General features: G+C 39.8%; 1 protein-coding gene and 1 long non-coding RNA gene across 3 annotated transcripts; one reads left to right on the forward strand and one right to left on the reverse strand.

Moving 5' to 3' along the window:
* LOC141780922 (uncharacterized) lies at window positions 1–20,502 on the reverse strand. 2 transcript variants are annotated; one of them, XR_012596743.1, is made up of 4 exons: window positions 20,239–20,502; window positions 5,413–5,538; window positions 1,722–2,741; window positions 1–1,502 (listed from the first exon to the last, which is right to left on the reverse strand). It is a non-coding gene; the product is annotated as an uncharacterized LOC141780922 (long non-coding RNA). The 2 variants fall into 2 exon arrangements; XR_012596744.1 differs by lacking the exons at window positions 1–1,502; window positions 1,722–2,741; window positions 5,413–5,538 and adding exons at window positions 11,493–11,610; window positions 11,765–11,998; window positions 17,292–17,430 and having other exon boundaries at window positions 20,239–20,479.
* LOC141780920 (myosin heavy chain, fast skeletal muscle) lies at window positions 2,615–17,423 on the forward strand. Its single transcript, XM_074656382.1, has 38 exons — window positions 2,615–2,833; window positions 3,127–3,270; window positions 3,360–3,516; window positions 3,605–3,632; window positions 3,720–3,828; window positions 3,925–4,017; window positions 4,103–4,166; window positions 5,432–5,530; window positions 5,611–5,714; window positions 5,804–5,942; window positions 6,649–6,767; window positions 6,871–7,020; window positions 7,108–7,278; window positions 7,372–7,678; window positions 7,816–7,883; window positions 7,984–8,071; window positions 8,167–8,284; window positions 8,405–8,528; window positions 8,628–8,764; window positions 8,855–9,110; window positions 10,672–10,914; window positions 11,002–11,178; window positions 11,270–11,415; window positions 11,511–11,601; window positions 11,687–12,076; window positions 12,195–12,321; window positions 12,482–12,600; window positions 12,921–13,117; window positions 13,253–13,436; window positions 13,525–13,690; window positions 13,781–13,905; window positions 14,030–14,338; window positions 14,718–14,921; window positions 15,008–15,133; window positions 15,244–15,414; window positions 15,563–15,667; window positions 17,092–17,187; window positions 17,271–17,423. Exons 1-38 carry the CDS (start codon window positions 2,615–2,617, stop codon window positions 17,421–17,423), a joined length of 5,823 nt encoding a protein of 1,940 aa, XP_074512483.1.
* Window positions 20,503–20,566: the final 64 nt, after the last annotated feature.

Genomic DNA, 20,566 nt, shown 5'->3' on the forward strand with positions numbered 1-20,566 from the left:
CGATGCTGCAATTAAGCAGTTTTTCTGGTGGCAGTCACACCGGTGTAACGGAAACAACTCTGCAAAGTAAAATTATTTTCAATTCTAATTATATAATTGTGTCCCTCATACTTTTCAATTCTATCACACTGAAGCACAACGTAAACACAAGACTAATTAAATGGCAAACTTAGTTTGGGATGTCACTGTTTAAGCTGACCTATAACAAGGGTTAAATACAGCTCACCTGATGCATTTTGTCACAGTCACAGTGAGACATAATGGGCCCTGTGTGCACAACACGCTCTGTATTCAAGGGGACACAGCACACAGACGTACTTTAATAAACTCTCAGCCTTAGAAAATTAACAATTTTCGGCCACGTGAACGTAATTGACTCATCTCTGTTAGTCGCACAGTGCTAAACCGTAGCTAAACAACTAAATCATCTCCGTCTGTTGTGCAAAAATAGCATGACACCAAGGCTCAGACAAGAAAAAAAACGACTGAAGACCTCTGACCTTACTCCAATAACTTGTGTGCAACACATGTCAGCACAATAGCCCACCTACTTATTGAGGTGTCAAGGTCATGTCCCTTTTTTTAAGAAATAAGATTAAGCAAATATAAACACACAACTTCACTCGACAATACTAAAAACAAATACATTAAAGTCACTGGGAAAAAGTAAAACTACAAATTTATTTCCTTGACTTATTTCAAATTTGAACTTGGATTCACTTTTCATTCATGCTACTATTACAGTTCTGGCATCTCCAACATCTTGTTTATTTGCCCAGGACTTATTTTGGGTCTCATCCTTGTCTAGATGGCAACTGTTCATCCACTCCATACCAAGGCAATACGTAATCCACCCCGCAGCTTTTATGGAATGGCGCTCAGCCTCAATTTTATTTCAGACATCTGACATGTGCGGCCGTCCTGCAACTGTATACCAGTGACATTTACATGCTTCTCCAAGACCACAGCCTGTGCCTGCCTTAGCACACTCCAGTAAGATCGTTATTACTGACACTGAAGACCATTATGGAAATTATTGAAACAAGTAGGTGACAGATCTGTCTGTCAATGAAAAGCATATAAATAATTAAAATACACCCCTAAATAATGTTCTGCTAATTACTGAGTGATATATGATGACATACACATGTACTGTGAAATGATAAAATAATAAAAATAAAATATTCGTAAAGGATTAATAATGCATTTTAGAACAGAGAACAATAAGTAAGTCTTTTTATATCTGTGACCCTGAATGGAAAGGCTCTGACCCGGTTTTAATGAATAATAAAATGTGACATGTGTGGACGTCCTTCAACTCTACACCAGTGACGTTTGGGTGCTTTAACTGAAAATCCTAAATCCATACCTCTCTATTTGACATTGATGAACAAATGGTTGTAATCATTAAAGACTGTTTACTGTTTAAAACATATCATTCTCAACCTCAACCGCAATATTTATACATATTTGAATTAATGTAAGTTTTATGATTTTAAAACCTTTTTTTTTTTTTTTAAAGTTATTTTTTTGGAGAGATTTTTCAAGCATTTTATTGATAGGACAGTGGATAGAGTGTTGGAAAGGGGGAGAGAGAGGAATGACATGCGGAAAGGACCACAGGCCAGATTCGAACCCAGGTCCACCGCTGCTAGGACACAGCCTTGGCAATAGATGGGCGCTCGCTCTACCGACTGAGCTAACCAGCCGCCCTTTAAAACCTTTTTAGTGCATTCATTTGTATCAATAAAATATAATATTCTATAGGAGTTTAAATTTAACAATACCAAGAACATCATACCTGCTCATTTATACTTTAAATTCATGTATAAACTGTAATGTAAGCATGTGCATTATAGATGTATAATGCAGTAGCTTGCAAGTCATATGTTAGAAAATCTTATATATGTTAACAAATATGTGTTCATGTAAACATTATTATTATGATAATCATTTTAATAACACGTGACCAGTGATCGGTTTTGACACAGGGAAAAAATACCTACTGCAACAAATGTGAGTACAAGGTAATATCAATCAATCTAAATGTCAGTGTCACAAGATTAGCTGCAACATGACAAGAATGCATGACCAAACTGAGCAGGGCACACCTACCGAGGAGACAGACTTCCCTCTATAAAAGAGGTTGCTCAGGACTCTGTCGATAACTGGTAGGCTTCCAACTCAGGTAAGAACAGCTTTAATTGATTAGTATTGTGTAAGTAGTAATTCATCAATTATGCATTTGCTACAGTGCCTAGATACATCATATAATAATTTCATTGATTATCATTTACTTATTTCCACTGGGTGTGCTACACACAAATGGGATGCCAGTGAATAGTTTAAAAATATGTGCATATTTTAGAGATAAATCAATTTCTCTATAGCTTTATGTAATGATGCTCCATCGTTAATTTATAGGGATAAAAAAGAACAGACGTGACTCCATCTTCTGTTGGGACCAAAGGAGGTAAATTATTTTGAGTGATATCCACAATGTCACCTCACCTGATAGGCCTACCAACAGCATGCTTACATTCATTAAAACAAATACTAGAGGAAGTTAGTATGTATGACCTTCTTCTTATTCTCAGTCACTTAAGGTGCCATCATGAGCACAGACGCAGAGATGGGGTCCTATGGCCCTGCGGCCATTTACCTCCGGAAGCCCGAGAGGGAGAGGATTGAGGCCCAGACTGCTCCATTTGATGCCAAAACAGCCTTCTTCGTAACTGATCCTGATAACATGTATTCCAAGGGTAAAGTCGTCAAAAGAGAGGGTGGCAAAGCCACGGTTGACACACTGCCAGATGAAGGAAAGGCAGCAAAGGTAAGTGTAATCATGCAGACAATGAAGCTCAAATCACCCAGACAACTGGTGACCGTTCTCTAAAACATTTGGATAATATATGTGCAAATATGTGCATCCATATATTAAGATAAAAAAATCCTTTATTAGTCGCAGAGCGTTTCCCTGCTGAGGGACTAATAAAGGATTATCTTATCTTAATAAATTACTTTTTTACTTCACAGACTCTCTCAGCAAAAGAGAATTAGATACATTTTATTAAACTATATGACTATCTTAGTACTTTTTTGTTCTTTATTTTATTACCTATTCAGACTCTCACTGTAAAAGAGGATCAAATCTTCGCCATGAACCCTCCCAAGTACGATAAGATGGAAGACATGGCCATGATGACCCACCTCAATGAGCCTTCTGTGCTGTATAACCTCAAAGAGCGTTTTACATCATGGATGATCTACGTAAGCTTCAATCTTATAATTTAGTGTGCTTGTAACTTTAGAGCCTGTGCATCAAATGCGATAATGTCTTTCTCTCTATGGTGCTACAGACCTACTCTGGCCTGTTCTGCGTCGTCGTGAACCCCTACAAGTGGCTTCCTGTGTACGATACTCAGGTTGTTAACGCATACAGAGGCAAGAAGAGGATTGAGGCACCCCCCCACATCTTCTCCATCTCTGATAATGCCTATCAGTTCATGCTCACTGGTAAGGTCAAAGTTACTACAGAATATGAGGGGAGGAGACAAAGAAGTATCTCAACTATAGGTTTAACTTGAGTGCGCTTGTATTTCAGATCGTGAGAACCAGTCAGTCCTTATCACGTGAGTACAACACAACTTGTCAATTCTTTAGGAACTCCATGGCTATCTTGCTAAGTAAGTAAAGATTATCCTGTAAATCCCCCCCAGTGGAGAATCCGGTGCAGGAAAGACTGTCAACACCAAGCGTGTCATCCAGTACTTTGCAACAATTGCAGTGGCTGGACCTGTTAAGAAGACTGAGCAAAGTAAAATAAAGGTAAAAATGGTTGCCTATAATGACAAAATAGTCAAAGAAGTGTCTATTTATGGATTCTTTACAATATACAACCTATTTTTTAATATCTTTTTGTAGGGTTCACTGGAAGATCAAATCATTGCAGCCAACCCTCTGCTGGAGGCCTATGGTAATGCCAAGACTGTGAGGAATGACAACTCCTCTCGTTTTGTAAGTGTTAAAAGAGCATTAACTAAACATAAGCTCTTTGAGCTGCATATCAATAATCCAGCTAACCTAAATCTGATATGTTTAGGGTAAATTCATCAGAATTCACTTTGGAACCAGTGGCAAACTGGCTTCAGCTGATATAGAAACATGTAAGTAATTTTCTCTACGTTTTGCTCAACTTTGTTTGAATTTATACTTGGGTATTAAAAAAAATTGTTGCCACTGTATGATGTCATACATGCAATCTGTAACATATTCAGCAGCAGTTATATGGCATGGGTTAACCGCGAGCTTTAAGTTGATTAGCTCAATTGGAAACTGTAAGTCTTCCCTAAAGAGTTGTCTGAGTAGCAGCAGGTCTAAAATATAACTACTGAATCGTTTGAGTAGCTCATAAATACCCATCTTGTTTGTTTTAGTTGTTCATGCAATGCTCAGGGATTTGTGTCAGGATCAGGAAAACGTGTTTGTTAAGCCTGACTGATTTTGACTCATTCAGGTATAAATAGAGTGCTGCAGGGATGACGTGTTTTTGTAGGCCAACCAGGAAGTTAGTATCAACAAAAAAACGATGGGATTTTCCCATTGGGTTTTGGATTATTTCAGAAAATTAGCTCTGCGGCAAACAAACGTTTATAATACTTACACGTATTGTTCAGCAAGACAATCTCCATAAATGAACACCACTTTTATGATTTCTGAAGTGTGATTGAAATCGCCAGATGTAAAAAGCTAACGTTAGGCTATAAGCGAACTACACCACAGTTGCATGAACATGAGTATACACAATGATGCTGTGAATGCGGACAAGATGACATTTAGTAGTCTCATTTAGTCATTTGTTAGTAACCACCTATTTTAAGACATAAAAGCTTCAAAATTCACTGGTGAGGTATTTATTGATGTATTTTATGTCGTAGAACAAAACATTAAAATCTATTCAGCTTGTGTTAACCACAAACTTTATTTCAGCCATCTAACTAAAAAACAATTGACTTTCAGGCAAGGAAACCGGAAGTGCTAAAATTCTAAATCATTCCTGGTTTTAGGACTCATTCCTACAGCACCTATGGTTTTATGCTGTAGAGTATTGATTTGTGTATTAATTATTGGTTGTATACCTTGTACTGAATATGTACTGCTGCCTCCCCCTGTTTTTATTAATTAATTTATACTTATTATGCGCATATACACACTCAAACACTAACAGTCATACACCCGAAGGACCACAATGGAAGTAAGCTCCTGGGATTTATTGTTTTATCTTTTTGACAAATATTGTACAAAGATATGATGCCTTAGGGTGATATTATTTATTTATGTATGTCATCTATTTCTTTTTTATATATTGTCAATAATAATAATATAATTCCAATTCAATAAATGTAATCTCACCTTGATTTGTTATTCACAGATCTGCTGGAGAAGTCCCGTGTCACCTTCCAGTTGTCGGCTGAGAGGAGCTACCATATTTTCTATCAGCTGATGACTGGCCACAAGCCTGAGCTCCTGGGTATGTTGCTACACAATAAACACATAATAGAAAATAAATAGGAGAATGTGCTCATATGCTTTTCCTCTAATTTCTTCCAGAGGCCCTTCTGATCACCACCAACCCTTATGACTACCACATGATCAGTCAGGGTGAAATCACTGTCAAAAGCATTAATGATATAGAGGAGTTCATTGCAACCGATGTAAGTTGACAGTAATTTGTAGAATAACAGCAGATGAATGTCAGAAATAACTGATTTTAAAAAAAGGATTTGCTGTGCATGAATTACAGACTGCCATTGACATCTTGGGCTTCACGAATGAAGAGAAGATCGGCATCTACAAGCTGACTGGAGCTGTGATGCATCATGGCAACATGAAATTCAAGCAGAAGCAGCGCGAGGAGCAGGGTGAACCTGACGGCACTGAAGGTAACTGTATTAATAGTGTGAATTTACATAATCAAATTACATCATATCACATCAGCAGGTAAACTATGAATACAAACACTTCACCTTTTTTGCATAAACTTATCCTACAAATGTGACAACACAACTTAATGACACTGCTACAACAGTGGATTATATTTGTTGAATGCCAGACAGCACTCTGAGCAACACAAGATAATTTATAGAGCAGTAAAGATGCCTTGTCAAGCATCAATCATGAAAACAGATAAAGCATTTACTATGTCAAGTAGGGCTGTGTATTGGCAAGAATCTGGCAATATGATACGTATCATGATACAGGGGTTACCATTCAATATTTTGAGATATATTGCGATACTGTAAGCAAGACAATATATTGCGATTTTTTTAATTTAAAAAAAAGTTTAAAGTAAAAATGCGAGCGCGCATGGGACACCGACCCGGTAGATTTATACGTGTAAAAAGTTACAAACAGTCCCTTTAAGTAAGGTTTTGAATGCAGGAATTTTCCTTGTAGTGGAGTATTTTCTGAGTGCTTCTTTCACTACTGACGATATATATGACATAGGCCTACGTTTTAGCAGTGTTTTCAATGGTGATGATTTTAGTAATGTTACAGTTCATATTCTTGCTTCAGAGTGGTAAAATTGCTTTGTTAGATCCTGTGCATTTCTGTGCATTAATGGAAACATTTTTTTCCTTCAATCAGAGGCTGATAAAATCGCCTACCTCATGGGCCTGAACTCAGCCGATATGCTGAAAGCTCTGTGCTACCCAAGAGTCAAGGTCGGAAATGAGATGGTGACCAAAGGTCAGACCGTGCCACAGGTAATAAAAATAATGTGATGTTTGAAATTTTTTGGGGAATATTTCCATTTTGATATGAAAATATTATTCTAAGAAATTACCACACTAAAATCCTCACTTCTAGGTCAACAATGCTGTCAGTGCTCTGTGCAAGTCCGTCTATGAGAAAATGTTTTTGTGGATGGTCATCCGCATCAATGAGATGCTGGACACAAGGCAGCCAAGACAGTTCTTCATTGGAGTGTTGGATATTGCTGGATTTGAGATCTTTGATGTGAGTAACAAAAACATATCAGTAGTGATGATATACAGTACAAACACTGCAAGCCAAATCAACTGATTATCTACCTGTATATTGTAGTACAACAGCTTGGAGCAACTCTGCATCAACTTCACCAATGAGAAACTGCAACAGTTCTTCAACCACCACATGTTTGTCCTGGAGCAAGAGGAGTACAAGAAAGAAGGCATTGATTGGGAGTTCATTGACTTCGGTATGGACTTGGCTGCCTGCATTGAGCTTATCGAGAAGGTAAGACAAATCTGTCTGGTAGAACTGAAATCCTGTTTTCTGAATACATGCTAAATTGTTGATTCTTTTTAATATGACAAAATGTCCTTTCAGCCAATGGGAATCTTCTCGATCCTTGAAGAGGAGTGCATGTTCCCCAAGGCTACAGACACTTCTTTCAAAAACAAGCTGCATGAGCAGCATCTTGGCAAGACCAAGGCCTTTGAGAAGCCAAAGCCTGGAAAGGGCAAGGCTGAAGCTCACTTCTCCCTGGTTCACTATGCTGGTACAGTGGATTACAATATCACTGGATGGCTGGACAAGAACAAGGACCCCCTGAATGACTCAGTTATTCAGCTCTACCAGAAATCTCAAAACAAACTGTTGTCGATGCTGTATGCAGCTCATAATGCAGTTGAGGGTAAGAAGTTAATCCTGTAACCCCTATGTGGCAATTCAGTAACTCATTTAATTACAGTGTGTGGGTTCTGTCAGGAAATAAACCTGAACAATGAATAAAGAGTTAATTGTTTGCTGGTGCTATGTTTCAAAATGCAGAAGGTAGTGGCAAGAAGGCTGGAAAGAAGAAGGGTGGCTCCTTCCAGACTGTGTCTGCTCTATTCAGGGTATGTTTAATAGCCACAAAAGTCAAGATCCAATTTAAGCTGATTTGTTCATGTCTTGAAGTTGACTTTTGTTTTAAATAATAATATTTCGCACTCACAGGAGAACTTGGGCAAGCTGATGACCAACTTGAGGAGCACCCATCCTCATTTTGTGCGCTGCCTGATTCCTAATGAATCAAAGACCCCAGGTTTGTTTTTTTTGTTTTGTTGTTCTATATTTTTTGGGGGAAAAAAGACTAGCCCAAATGCTTATTACACTGACTTAAATTTGAACAATGTGCAGGTGTTATGGAGAACCACTTGGTCATCCACCAGCTGAGGTGTAACGGTGTGCTGGAAGGCATCAGAATCTGCAGAAAGGGCTTCCCCAGCAGAATCCTCTATGGTGACTTCAAGCAGAGGTGACAATAATTTTTATTTTATGCATAACAAATTCAATTGATTTTACTTAAAGTATGGTGATGGAGAATGCCAGACCAAGAGTTGAAATATATCTAAATCACAGCATAATTTCCTTGCAGATACAAAGTATTGAATGCCAGTGTCATCCCTGAGGGACAGTTCATTGACAACAAGAAAGCTGCAGAGAAGCTGCTGGGCTCCATTGATGTGGACCACACTCAGTACAAGTTTGGGCACACAAAGGTACATCTTTATAGACAATATTAACAGACTTTCACTTGTGCAGTTGTCCTGTTTTATCCATGCATGCTAATGTCTAATTTCCTTCACTTGATAACATAGGTGTTCTTCAAAGCCGGTCTGCTGGGTGCCTTGGAGGAATTGAGAGATGACAAACTGGCTAAACTGGTGACCATGACTCAGGCTCTCTGCAGAGGTTTCCTCAGTAGGAAGGAGTTTGTTCAGATGATGGAGAGGAGGTATGATTATCATACAACATAATGAATGAACTGAACATAAATTTCAGTGTGACGTTAACCAAAAGCAATATTTTTATGTTATTTTATTAGAGATGCAGTCTTCACCATCCAATACAACGTCCGAACATTCATGAATGTGAAGAACTGGCCATGGATGCATCTGTACTTTAAGATCAAGCCTCTACTGAAGAGTGCTGAGACTGAGAAGGAGCTGCAACAGATGAAAGAGAACTATGGCAAAATGCAATCAGACCTGTCTACCGCCCTGGCCAAGAAGAAGGAACTAGAGGAGAAGATGGTTTCCCTGCTGCAGGAAAAGAATGACCTGCAACTGCAAGTAGCATCTGTGAGTGGAATGCATAGGCAATAAAAATAATAACAATACATTTAATTTATATCGCGCTTTTCTAGAACTCAAAGTCGCTTTACACTGAGCGGCGGTGGTGGCTCTTGAGTCTCTAATGTCTTGGGGGAGCGAGTTCCAAAGCCTGGGAGCTGGAGAAGGCTCTGTCCCCAAAGCTGCGAAGGTTGGACTTGGGTGTTGATAGAAGGCAGGCTGAGGTGGATCTGAGGGACGGAGATGGTTGGTAGAGGGAGAGGAGGTCAGCAAGGTATGGGGGGTATAGCTGAGGACCAGGAATTTGAAGTTGATCCGGTGGGAGACAGGAAGCCAGGGGAGGTCTTTTAGGACTGGGGTGATATTGTGTGGTATTGGTGTGGGTTAGAAGTCTGTCTGATGCATTCTGGACCAGTTGAAGTCTATTGATGGAGCGAGCACTGATGCCATAGGGGAGTGAATTGCAGTAGTCAATGAAATGAAGGCATCAATCAATGGTTCAGCAGCAGGCCATGCGAGAGAGGGCCGGAGCTTAGCAATATTGTGAAGGTGATAGAAGGAAGATTTGACAATTTGGGGTTATGGGGGTCGAGGATCACGCCAAGGTTGTGTACCTGGGAGGAAGAGGAGACAGTGGTGCTATCAATGGTGAGTGTAAGGTGTTTGGTTTTGCTGAGTTCAGCTTTGTCCTTGTTCAGTTTGAGAAAACTTTGATGCATCCAGACTTTTATTGCAGATAAGCAGGAGTCAATGTGGGAGAGGGGTGGGTTGAGAGGGGTTTTAATGTTGAGGTATATCTGGGTGTCATCGGCATAGCAGTGGAACTCGAGGTTGAAATGGTGTGACTGGTGCGACTGTGGATGTGACAGAGGTGTAATGTGGTGTGACTGCGGTGTGACTGTGGATGTGACAGAGGAGTGGTTGTGTAGGGAGATGAAGTGTGATCTGTTAGTGAGGTAGGACTGGAGCCAGCTGAGTGCAGTGCCTTCGACACCGAGGCCTTCAAGTCTGGAGAGCAGGATCTTATGGTTGACTGTGTCGAAGGCTGCACTCAGGTCAAGGAGGATGAGGATGTTAAGGGCTCCGGTGTCAGCAGAGGTGAGGATGTCATTGAATATTTTCAGAAGTGCAGTTTCTGTGCTGTGGTGTGAGCGAAAACCGGACTGGAGGGGTTCAAATAGGCTATTGGAGTACAGGTGGGTTTGGAGTTGTGAGGCAACAAGGAGTTCAAAGGTTTCTGAGAGGAAAGGGAGATTTGAGATAGGCTGGTAGTGGTTGAGGCAGGATGGATCAAGAACGGGTTTTTTGAGGATTGGGGTGACAGCAGCAGTTTTGAAGGCAGAAGGGACGATTCCATGGGAGAGTGAGGAGTTGAAGAGATTGGTGAGGTGAGGACATATGACAGGAAGGCAGACGTCATGTTTTATTTGCTGAACAAATAACTACAGTATATGTCAGTCAGCTCTTCAGTCAAACAGTCAAATGCTTTGCTTTACCAAAGCAACCCACTGAATATTTTCTTTTTGAAATGTTTCACCCAAAATAATACCATGTGTATTTCAAACAATAGGAAGGTGAGAACCTCACCGATGCTGAGGAAAGGTGTGAAGGGCTCATTAAGAGCAAGATCCAGCTTGAGGCCAAACTCAAAGAGACATCTGAGAGACTGGAGGATGAAGAGGAAATGAATGCAGAGCTGACTGCCAAGAAGAGGAAGCTGGAGGATGAATGCTCTGAGCTGAAGAAAGACATTGACGACTTGGAGCTCACCTTGGCTAAAGTGGAGAAGGAGAAACATGCCACAGAAAACAAGGTTCACATAAATTGTAACATACATTGATACAAAGTAGTATACAAGGTTTGGTATACAAAAATGTATATACCGTTCTTCCTTTTAAAGGTGAAAAATCTGACAGAGGAGATGGCATCTCAAGATGAGTCAATTGCCAAGTTAACCAAGGAGAAGAAAGCCCTCCAAGAGGCCCACCAGCAAACACTTGATGATCTCCAGGCAGAGGAAGACAAAGTCAACACTCTGACCAAGGCCAAGACAAAGCTGGAACAGCAAGTGGACGATGTAAGAAAGCATTACTATTAAAGATATTTAAGTATAAAGTAGAGTCTTGAGATTGATGTCCCATAAATACAAAACTTTTTTATTTCAAAAGCTTGAGGGATCATTGGAGCAAGAGAAGAAGCTCCGCATGGACCTTGAGAGAGCCAAGAGGAAGTTTGAGGGAGATCTGAAACTGGCCCAGGAATCCATAATGGATCTGGAGAATGACAAGCAGCAATCTGATGAGAAACTCAAGAAGTAAGATTTTTGTTATTTTTAATGTTGTCATGATGCAACATAATGATCCTCAGTCAACTATAACAACAAAAAAAAAATTTCTTCTCCACTTCCAGGAAGGACTTTGAGACCACCCAGCTCCTCAGCAAGATTGAGGATGAACAGTCTCTTGGTTCTCAGCTTCAGAAGAAGATCAAGGAACTCCAGGTAACATATCTGACATGAATATTACACTCAGTGAATCAAAAACAACATTCAAACAACTTCTTGATATTACCATCGTCAAATCTAGGCTCGTATTGAGGAGCTGGAGGAAGAGATTGAAGCCGAGAGGGCTGCTCGGGCTAAGGTAGAGAAGCAGAGGGCTGACCTCTCCAGGGAGCTTGAGGAGATCAGCGAGAGGCTCGAGGAAGCTGGTGGAGCAACATCCGCTCAGATCGAGATGAACAAGAAGCGCGAGGTTGAGTTCCAGAAGCTGCGGCGGGATCTTGAAGAATCGACCCTGCAGCATGAAGCTACCGCAGCAGCCCTCCGCAAGAAGCAGGCCGACAGCGTTGCAGAGCTGGGAGAGCAGATCGACAACCTCCAGCGTGTCAAGCAGAAGCTGGAGAAGGAGAAGAGCGAGTACAAGATGGAGATCGATGACCTCTCCAGCAACACGGAGTCTGTTGCCAAAGCAAAGGTATGCGCGATTTCAGCAAATATCCAAATAATGAAAGTGGAGAGTAAATGCACAATATCTGATCAGTAAGTTCCATGTTCACTGCATTTGAGTCATGTAAATTACATGCCAATTACAGGCCAATCTGGAGAAAATGTGCCGAACACTTGAGGACCAATTGAGTGAACTCAAGAGTAAAAATGACGAGAACGTTCGCCAGCTAAATGACTTCAGTGCACAGAGGGCCAGACTGCAAACAGAGAACGGTGTGTATTCAAAAGATATGTAATACTATATTAATTGGTGCCTCTTTTAAGTTTAGATATGATCTATTCCAACGTTCCAAAATGATTTGTTTGTTTACATACACTGTGATTTGTATAGAAAGAAGCCATCCAAATCTTTTTCTTACTGTTATATGTTCAGGTGAGTTTACTCGCCAGATGGAGGAGAAGGAAGCTCTTATTTCCCAGCTGACCAGAGGCAAACAGGCTTACACCCAGCAGATTGAAGAGCTCAAGAGACACATTGAGGAGGAAGTGAAGGTACAGTGTCTTATATTTGTATTGTCCACTTTATAAAGCAATGTGTGCTTGGGCTGTCTGTCTATTTATCAGGTATGATATTCCAGTGATATCTCAGGCACGCCTGGTTTGACTGGACAAATAAAGACACAGCACTTACTTATTGTAAACTGGATTAGATACGTCAGACAGCACTGGTCTGATTAAAAAATAAATAAAAAAATTCTGTTACAAAATGAAACCACTGGGAAATTGGGTTTAAGAAAAGATGTTCTGTGTATGTACTACAGTATGTTAACATTATTGTTAAGACTTCCATGCTTCTTATGATGACTTTATAGGCCAAGAACGCTCTTGCTCATGCTGTTCAGTCAGCTCGCCATGACTGTGATCTGCTCAGAGAGCAGTTTGAGGAGGAGCAGGAGGCCAAGGCTGAGCTGCAGCGAGGAATGTCCAAGGCCAACAGCGAGGTGGCTCAGTGGAGATCCAAATATGAGACTGATGCTATCCAACGCACTGAGGAGCTGGAGGAGGCCAAGTATATAAAACCTTTCTACTATAGATAGATCCATTTTTTGCTATCTATTTGTCCAATTAACCTTTCTACTTTTTCAATTCAATATTTTACCACTTTAGATATTTTAGCAAAATTAAATTCACTACTTCACTACAGGAAAAAGCTTGCCCAGCGCCTGCAGGATGCAGAGGAATCTATTGAGGCTGTGAACTCCAAGTGTGCCTCTCTGGAGAAGACCAAGCAGAGGTTGCAGGGTGAGGTGGAGGACCTCATGATTGATGTGGAGAGAGCTAATGCTATGGCTGCCAATCTTGACAAGAAGCAGAGGAACTTTGACAAGGTAAATGGTTAAACTGGTAATCAAAAAACTGTTTTATCACAAGAAGCACATACCTATATAATAATATAATGAATCTATATAATTCCAGGTTCTGTCAGAATGGAAGCAGAAGTATGAGGAGAGCCAGTCAGAGCTGGAAGGAGCCCAGAAGGAGGCTCGTTCTCTCAGCACTGAACTGTTCAAGATGAAGAACTCTTATGAGGAGGCTCTAGATCATTTGGAGACCTTGAAGAGAGAGAACAAGAACCTGCAACGTACGTCAGCAAATATCTACATTAAAGGCAAATAATTATTTATTACTAGTTGTGAAGAGTCTAGAGTCTATGTTTGTATTTTCTCTGTAGAGGAAATCTCAGACCTGACTGAACAGATTGGCGAGACTGGAAAAAGCATCCATGAGCTGGAAAAAGCCAAGAAGGCTGTAGAAAGTGAGAAGGTTGAAATCCAGACTGCCCTGGAGGAAGCAGAGGTATCATCTTTTATATTTCACTTGTTTGCTATGGCAACAATTAATTTAATGGTGCCCTTTGCCATTAGTTTCAAATATGTTTTGTTATAATGACATAGCTATACTTTGCTGACTTTTCTTGCAGGGTACACTGGAGCACGAGGAGTCCAAGATTCTCCGTGTTCAGCTTGAGCTCAACCAGATCAAAGGTGAGGTTGACAGGAAGATAGCAGAGAAGGATGAGGAGATGGAGCAGATCAAGAGGAACAGCCAGAGGGTGACTGACTCCATGCAGAGCACTTTGGATGCTGAGGTCAGGAGCAGGAATGATGCCCTGAGAGTCAAGAAGAAGATGGAGGGAGACCTGAATGAGATGGAGATTCAGCTGAGCCATGCCAACAGGCAGTCCGCTGAGGCCCAGAAACAACTGAGGAATGTCCAGGCACAGCTCAAGGTGAGATTTCTTTGAATGCTGAATGAAAAAAGGATGTTTGAGATTAAAGAAAGATAAGATTAACTCTTAAAGGGACTTAATGTAAGAATCAGAAATTGCTTGTTAACAGTGACACCTGTGGCCATTGAGTCAACAACAGTCAGGGTCCTGTTGCTCGTGCTTGTGCTCGCACTACGTAGGGAGAGCACAAGCATCGGTCAAAACAGTGAGGCGACACACACAAGACTGAACGTGATTGACAGCTAAAACCACAATATCACTATATATTTCACATGCTTGGCAGTAATGTAAACTTATCTGTCCAATAGGAATTTTATAAACAAAAATGTTTATACTTGTAAAAAATTACATACAGTCCCTTTAATTTTTATGTTTCCAGGATGCCCAACTGCACCTTGACGATGCCATCAGAGGACAGGAAGACATGAAGGAGCAGGTTGCCATGGTGGATCGCAGAAATGGTCTGATGCTGGCTGAGATTGATGAGCTGAGAGCCGCTCTGGAGCAGACAGAGAGAGGACGCAAGGTGGCTGAGCAGGAATTGATTGATGCCAGTGAGCGTGTCGGACTGCTTCACTCTCAGGTTTGTTTTCAATAATTCACAAGAAACTAGTATTCTGAAATTGCATTATAAACATCAAATTAAATGTGACTCTTTTTAATATTCAGAACACCAGTCTTCTGAACACCAAGAAGAAGCTGGAAACTGACCTTGTCCAGGTTCAGGGTGAGGTGGATGATTCAGTTCAGGAAGCAAGAAATGCTGAGGAGAAAGCCAAAAAGGCTATCACTGATGTGAGTTTACATCTTTAACTCACCTATATGTTTTTGTCTACTTCCATGCACTGATAATGTTAAGTTTATTATAGATTATGAAAGAATTAAGAGACCATTTATCATTTCAGGCTGCCATGATGGCCGAGGAGCTGAAGAAGGAGCAGGACACCAGTGCTCACCTGGAGAGGATGAAGAAGAACCTGGAGGTCACAGTCAAGGACCTGCAGCACCGCCTGGATGAGGCGGAGAATCTCGCCATGAAGGGTGGCAAGAAGCAGCTCCAGAAACTGGAGTCCAGGGTACGAACTGTATACTGTATACTGTAAATGCTCACAGATCGGTTGAAGAACGCTTTAAATGCATCAAATAAAGTCTGCCTTTCTTTCTCTGCACTCACATCCTTGAACAGAACTTCATTTATTTATTATCTATATCATCACATTTCAGGTGCGTGAGCTGGAAGGTGAAGTTGAAGGCGAGCAGCGACGTGGAGCTGATGCTGTTAAAGGTGTCCGCAAATATGAGAGGAGGGTGAAGGAGCTGACCTACCAGGTAAACTTAATTTCACTAAAAACGACAATAATTACTCCTTGATTCCAGTAGTGGAAAATAACTATGTAGCCTGCATTTACTCAAGTTCTGTACTTGAGTATTTCCATTTTATGATACTTTATACTTCTACTCAACTACATTTCAGAGGCAAATATTGTACTTTTTACTCCACTACATTTTTTTTGCAAAGTACAGGCTCTGTACACCCACACATGTGTTTCCAATTACCCTGCCTGATTAGACAACTAGTCAGGTATAAGTAGGGTGGAGCTATGCTGGGAACCCAACTAAACCCATCTAGTTACCCAATTATAACTGGGTAAATTGCCCCGCCCCAACAGGTACAACAAAGGTTGAGGACGATGTCAATCAAGCACAGCACTAATTAGGCAACATAAGTGAACACACCTGTGTGGGTGGACTACAGATGTGGAGAGCCTTTACGATTTTACATACAAATTATATTGTACCTTTATAAAATATGATGCATTATTCTTGATAAAACTGCCAAACAGTATAATAAGTAGTTAGCTTTTGCTCCATCTTGACTAGCTAATGTTACAACATTAGGCTTACAATTCTGCGTATACTAAAATACATCATAAATATTTAATAATATTACATTAAAAAGGTCCACACTGGAACACTAAATGTTCTGCTGTGGATGCCATGTTAGTTCGGATCCTTAAGTCACACAATAACACAACAAAACTGACCGGTCGATACAGCGGTAGATCAGCAACTCCCATGTTCTGCGAGGTAAAGTTACTGTTTTTGTGAGCGTAGTCTGGTGGCTTTGAAGACGGCGATGCAACGGCTTCAGTTCCCCGTTGGAAAGGGCTGTCTGACGGCGAGGCAATTCTGTAATTTTACCTCGCAGAACGTGCGAGTATACATACAACCCCTTTTCAGAAAATTCAAACTAACCCTTTCAGTTATTTCCAAATGCCCTTTTCACAACAGCCATTTTGAGATGTCATTGCAGTGTAAACACAGGTGTAATTAATAACATTAATTATGGCCCTGTTACATTTGGGTAAGCCAGGGCTCTGGTATTGTGCGTGCTGGCTCATTGGAATGGCTGTGACACATTAAATAGAATGGGACCATAATTAATTTGATCAATTACATCTGGGTTTACCCAACAATGACATGTCAAAATGGCTGCTGTAAAAAGGGCCTATTGATTAGCTTACTTTGGATGGATGGACCTGCAGTAAAATTACTTTGGATATTTTTCTGATAATACTTGTGTGTAGGCCTAGTTTTACTAAGTAATATTTTGAATACAGGACTTCTAATTGTAACAGAGTCTTCTTACACTGTGGTATTACTACTTATACTTAAGTAAAACATCTAAATACTTCTAAAACTAGTTAATTCTGCTTCAACAGTCCATAAGTGACATTTCTTTATCTGTACAGACTGAGGAGGACAAGAAGAACGTGACCAGACTTCAGGACCTGGTGGACAAGCTGCAGCTCAAAGTCAAAGCTTACAAGAGACAGTCTGAGGAGGCTGTAAGTCAACTACATTTATATGACTAATCATGTAGTGGAACTAATAATGATGTCAACATTAACAACTAAATTACACTTCACAGGAGGAGCAGGCAAACACTCACATGTCCAGGCTGAGAAAGGTCCAGCATGAGCTGGAGGAAGCTCAGGAGCGCGCTGACATCGCTGAGTCCCAGGTCAACAAGCTGAGAGTCAAGAGCCGTGATACTGGGAAGGTAACTTTTTCCTCTCTTTGACAGTGTCCTGTATTAACCATATGCATATACTTCATCTATATATCCATGATTTTTACATTCCAATGTTAAATACACATGTACAATAAGTATATATATATATATATATATATATATATATATATATATATATATATAATGACCTCTGAAATTACTGACCAGTTGCAGTGTGCTAATCCATAAGCCATATTGCTGATAACAGATCAAGATCTTGCTGTAAGACTATCCAAGCTTTAACTCTAGTTTTATCATTCTATAAAATGTTGCATTGCTTGCCTTTTTCCATCAATACATAGTGAATGTTATTGTATTCCTACGATAATACATTCCTACGAACAGTGCCTACAACTACTAATTCTCTCTTACTTTCAGGGTGACTCTGCTGAGTGAGACACAAGATCCAGCTTTTAACAGAGTTCATATAATATGAGCCACTGATAATTTTCTTCTGCAAATCTTCAATAAATGTTAAACATGTCTCAAGTGTTCTATTTCCTTTTTTTACTTATTGTTTGTCATATTCAACCTTAGATATTCTGTAGGCCAGGAGCTAGGTCCAGCCCTCGGGATGTTTTCTGATTCCTTTTTTCACTATAATTTCCTGTTAGCTTACCTCACAAGATGATAACGAGAACCCCTAATACGTCGTTTGGTCTCATGGGGGCCAAAACCCCTTTTTGGGACGTTTCTGGCCAAATATGAGAGAAGAGTGAATGAGCTGACCTACCAGGTAAATTTAATTTCACTAAAAACGACCATAATTGCTCCTTGATTCCGGAGGTGGAGAGTAACTAAGAAGCCTACATTTACTCAAGTACTGCACCTGAGTATTTCCATTTTATGCTACTTTCTACTTCTACTTCTCTTCATTTCAGAGGCAAATATTGTACTTTTTACTCCACTACTTTTTTTTTAGTAAATTACAGGCTCTGTACACCTACACATGTTTCCAATTACCCTGCCTGATTAGACCACTAGTCAGGTATACTGCAAGTAGTAATATTCAATAAATGTTAAACATGTCTCAAGTGTTCCATTTCCTTTTTTTACTTCTTGTTTGTCATATTCAACCTTAGATAACCTGTAGGCCAGGAGCCAGGTCCAACCCTATACATTAGCCTATACATTGGGCCATCACAAGTCATCGTTCATCGTCGTTTCTGGCGAAATTATAAATATTAATGTACTACAATTGCATAAATAGTCATACAAGTATGAAATCTGGCAGGGAGTATACTGAAACAAAGAGGAAAGTAGCAAAATAAGATTATGGGGCTTGCTGCCATTCTATTTTAAAAAATATCACCTACAACATCCCAAAAAGACAAAAAAAAAATGCTTACTGCTTGACAAATTGACAAAAAATATTATTTACCAGCAGTTTATGGTGAATATCACTGCATCACTTGTATATAGAAACATTTCCAAATTCATAAGCTTCAATTAGAGCCCAATATGACTTTTCTATCATGAAAATGAACTTGCCATGGCTTAAATTCTTCACTTTACCTCAAATTAGCATAGATATCAACAGTTATATATAATATATAATAATGCACACAGTGCACTTTCATAGACTAAGCTACTGGAGTTACCCTGCACTATATTCATTTTTAACAGTCTCTTCTGCACTAAATTCACATTTTTAATAGTCGTGTATGACAGTTGTTACCCTGCACTATATTCAGTTTTCACAGTTTTCTTCATCTCCTTGTATTTTTATATCTGGTATATTTTCTTGTACTTTGTACTTTGCACTACTAACTTTTTTACTGCCTTTTTACTAACATGTTTTGCAATATGGAACTGTGATGCTGGAAAATTTAATTTCCCTCGGGATCAATAAAGTTACTATCTATCTATCTATCTATCTATCTATCTATCTATCTAGTTACATGAAACTGTATTTGAACCCTGTGTGTTAATATGAAGACCAAAATTGCTCATAATATTACTGCAATTTCAAATGTTACACTTCTTTTTCATCATAGTTGAGATGCACCAATGATTTCTTGAAAACAATGCCTGATGTTGTTGTAGTGAATCACTGAAGCACTGCTCCCAGTAGACCACTTACACACCAAAAACTGAAAATAACCTGAACCTATTTTCAGGTGGAATTTCATTTCATTCTCACTGTGCAATATAATTTTCCACTTGTGCAATTTTGTTAATAGTCTGTTATTGTTAATACTGTATATACTGCTCCTATTTTTATACTTACTTCTATTTAAATGGTTCATATTTTGTTACACTTTGTTTAGCTCTTTTTTTACTGTGTTAGCTGATGCATCTTGTCTTTTTTGCACTATCCCCTTTGCTGCTGTACACTGCAAATGTCTCCACTGCGGGACTAATAAAGGAATATCTGATCTTATCTTATCTTAGTTACATGAAACTGTATTGGAACCCTGTGTGTTAATATGAAGACCAAACTGGCAAATTCAAAATGTTACACTTCTTTTTCATTATAGTTGAGATGCACCAATGATTTCTTAAAAAAAACAATGCCTGATGTTGTTGTAGTGAATTAATTGCTAAACCCCTCCACCCTTGGCAACTGTTGCTAGGTTACCGTTGCTAGGTTACTGTTGCTAGGCCTGTCAAGATTATGCACCTGGCATGTCAAAACGGCGTCTGTCTTTAATGTTGTTTGCTTTGTATTCATTTTTAGTACACGTTCAGCACTTTGGTCAACTGCGGTTGTTTTTAAATGAATGAAAATGAATCAAATTTGACTTGACTTAACTAAATTATCCCGCTCTTCCATTAAGTTTAAAGCTAGCGAATGTGGGCTAGCGTTACTAGCGTCTCTTACCTTGAAGCAAACAAAGGAGTTGTTGTTGATATTTGATGGATTCAGCTGTGAGTGAGGTCTTTCACACGGTTTAGTTCATATCCGACATCAGTCTTCTGGTGTTTTTGGCTTCGGAAAACGAAAAAATACAACAAACCCCTCTGAGATGCTGTTGGAGTTGCAGGTTCCACACATACCGCTGAAAGCTTGACAGGTGGTGTCGAGAAGGGAACCCGCAAGTTTGTGAAACTCCCGCGAGATGGTTAAGGTTAGTATAGGTTGGGCAACGAGTCTCGCGAGAGGTTTTGCAGACCACTTCAGATTTCGCAATTTACGGGTTACCTTCTAG

The sequence above is a fragment of the Sebastes fasciatus genome, chromosome 13, assembly GCF_043250625.1.
Source record: "Sebastes fasciatus isolate fSebFas1 chromosome 13, fSebFas1.pri, whole genome shotgun sequence".
Classification (NCBI taxonomy): Eukaryota; Metazoa; Chordata; class Actinopteri; order Perciformes; family Sebastidae; genus Sebastes; species Sebastes fasciatus.

Bases quoted from the DNA above. Each gene is read 5' to 3' on its own strand.
- LOC141780920 (XM_074656382.1), top strand. From the start codon at position 2,615: ATGAGCACAGACGCAGAGATGGGGTCCTATGGCCCTGCGGCCATTTAC. The intron at 13,437-13,524 runs GTAAATGGTTAA...ATATAATTCCAG, and splicing joins AGCAGAGGAACTTTGACAAG to GTTCTGTCAGAATGGAAGCA. The intron at 15,668-17,091 runs GTAAACTTAATT...TTATCTGTACAG, and splicing joins TGAAGGAGCTGACCTACCAG to ACTGAGGAGGACAAGAAGAA.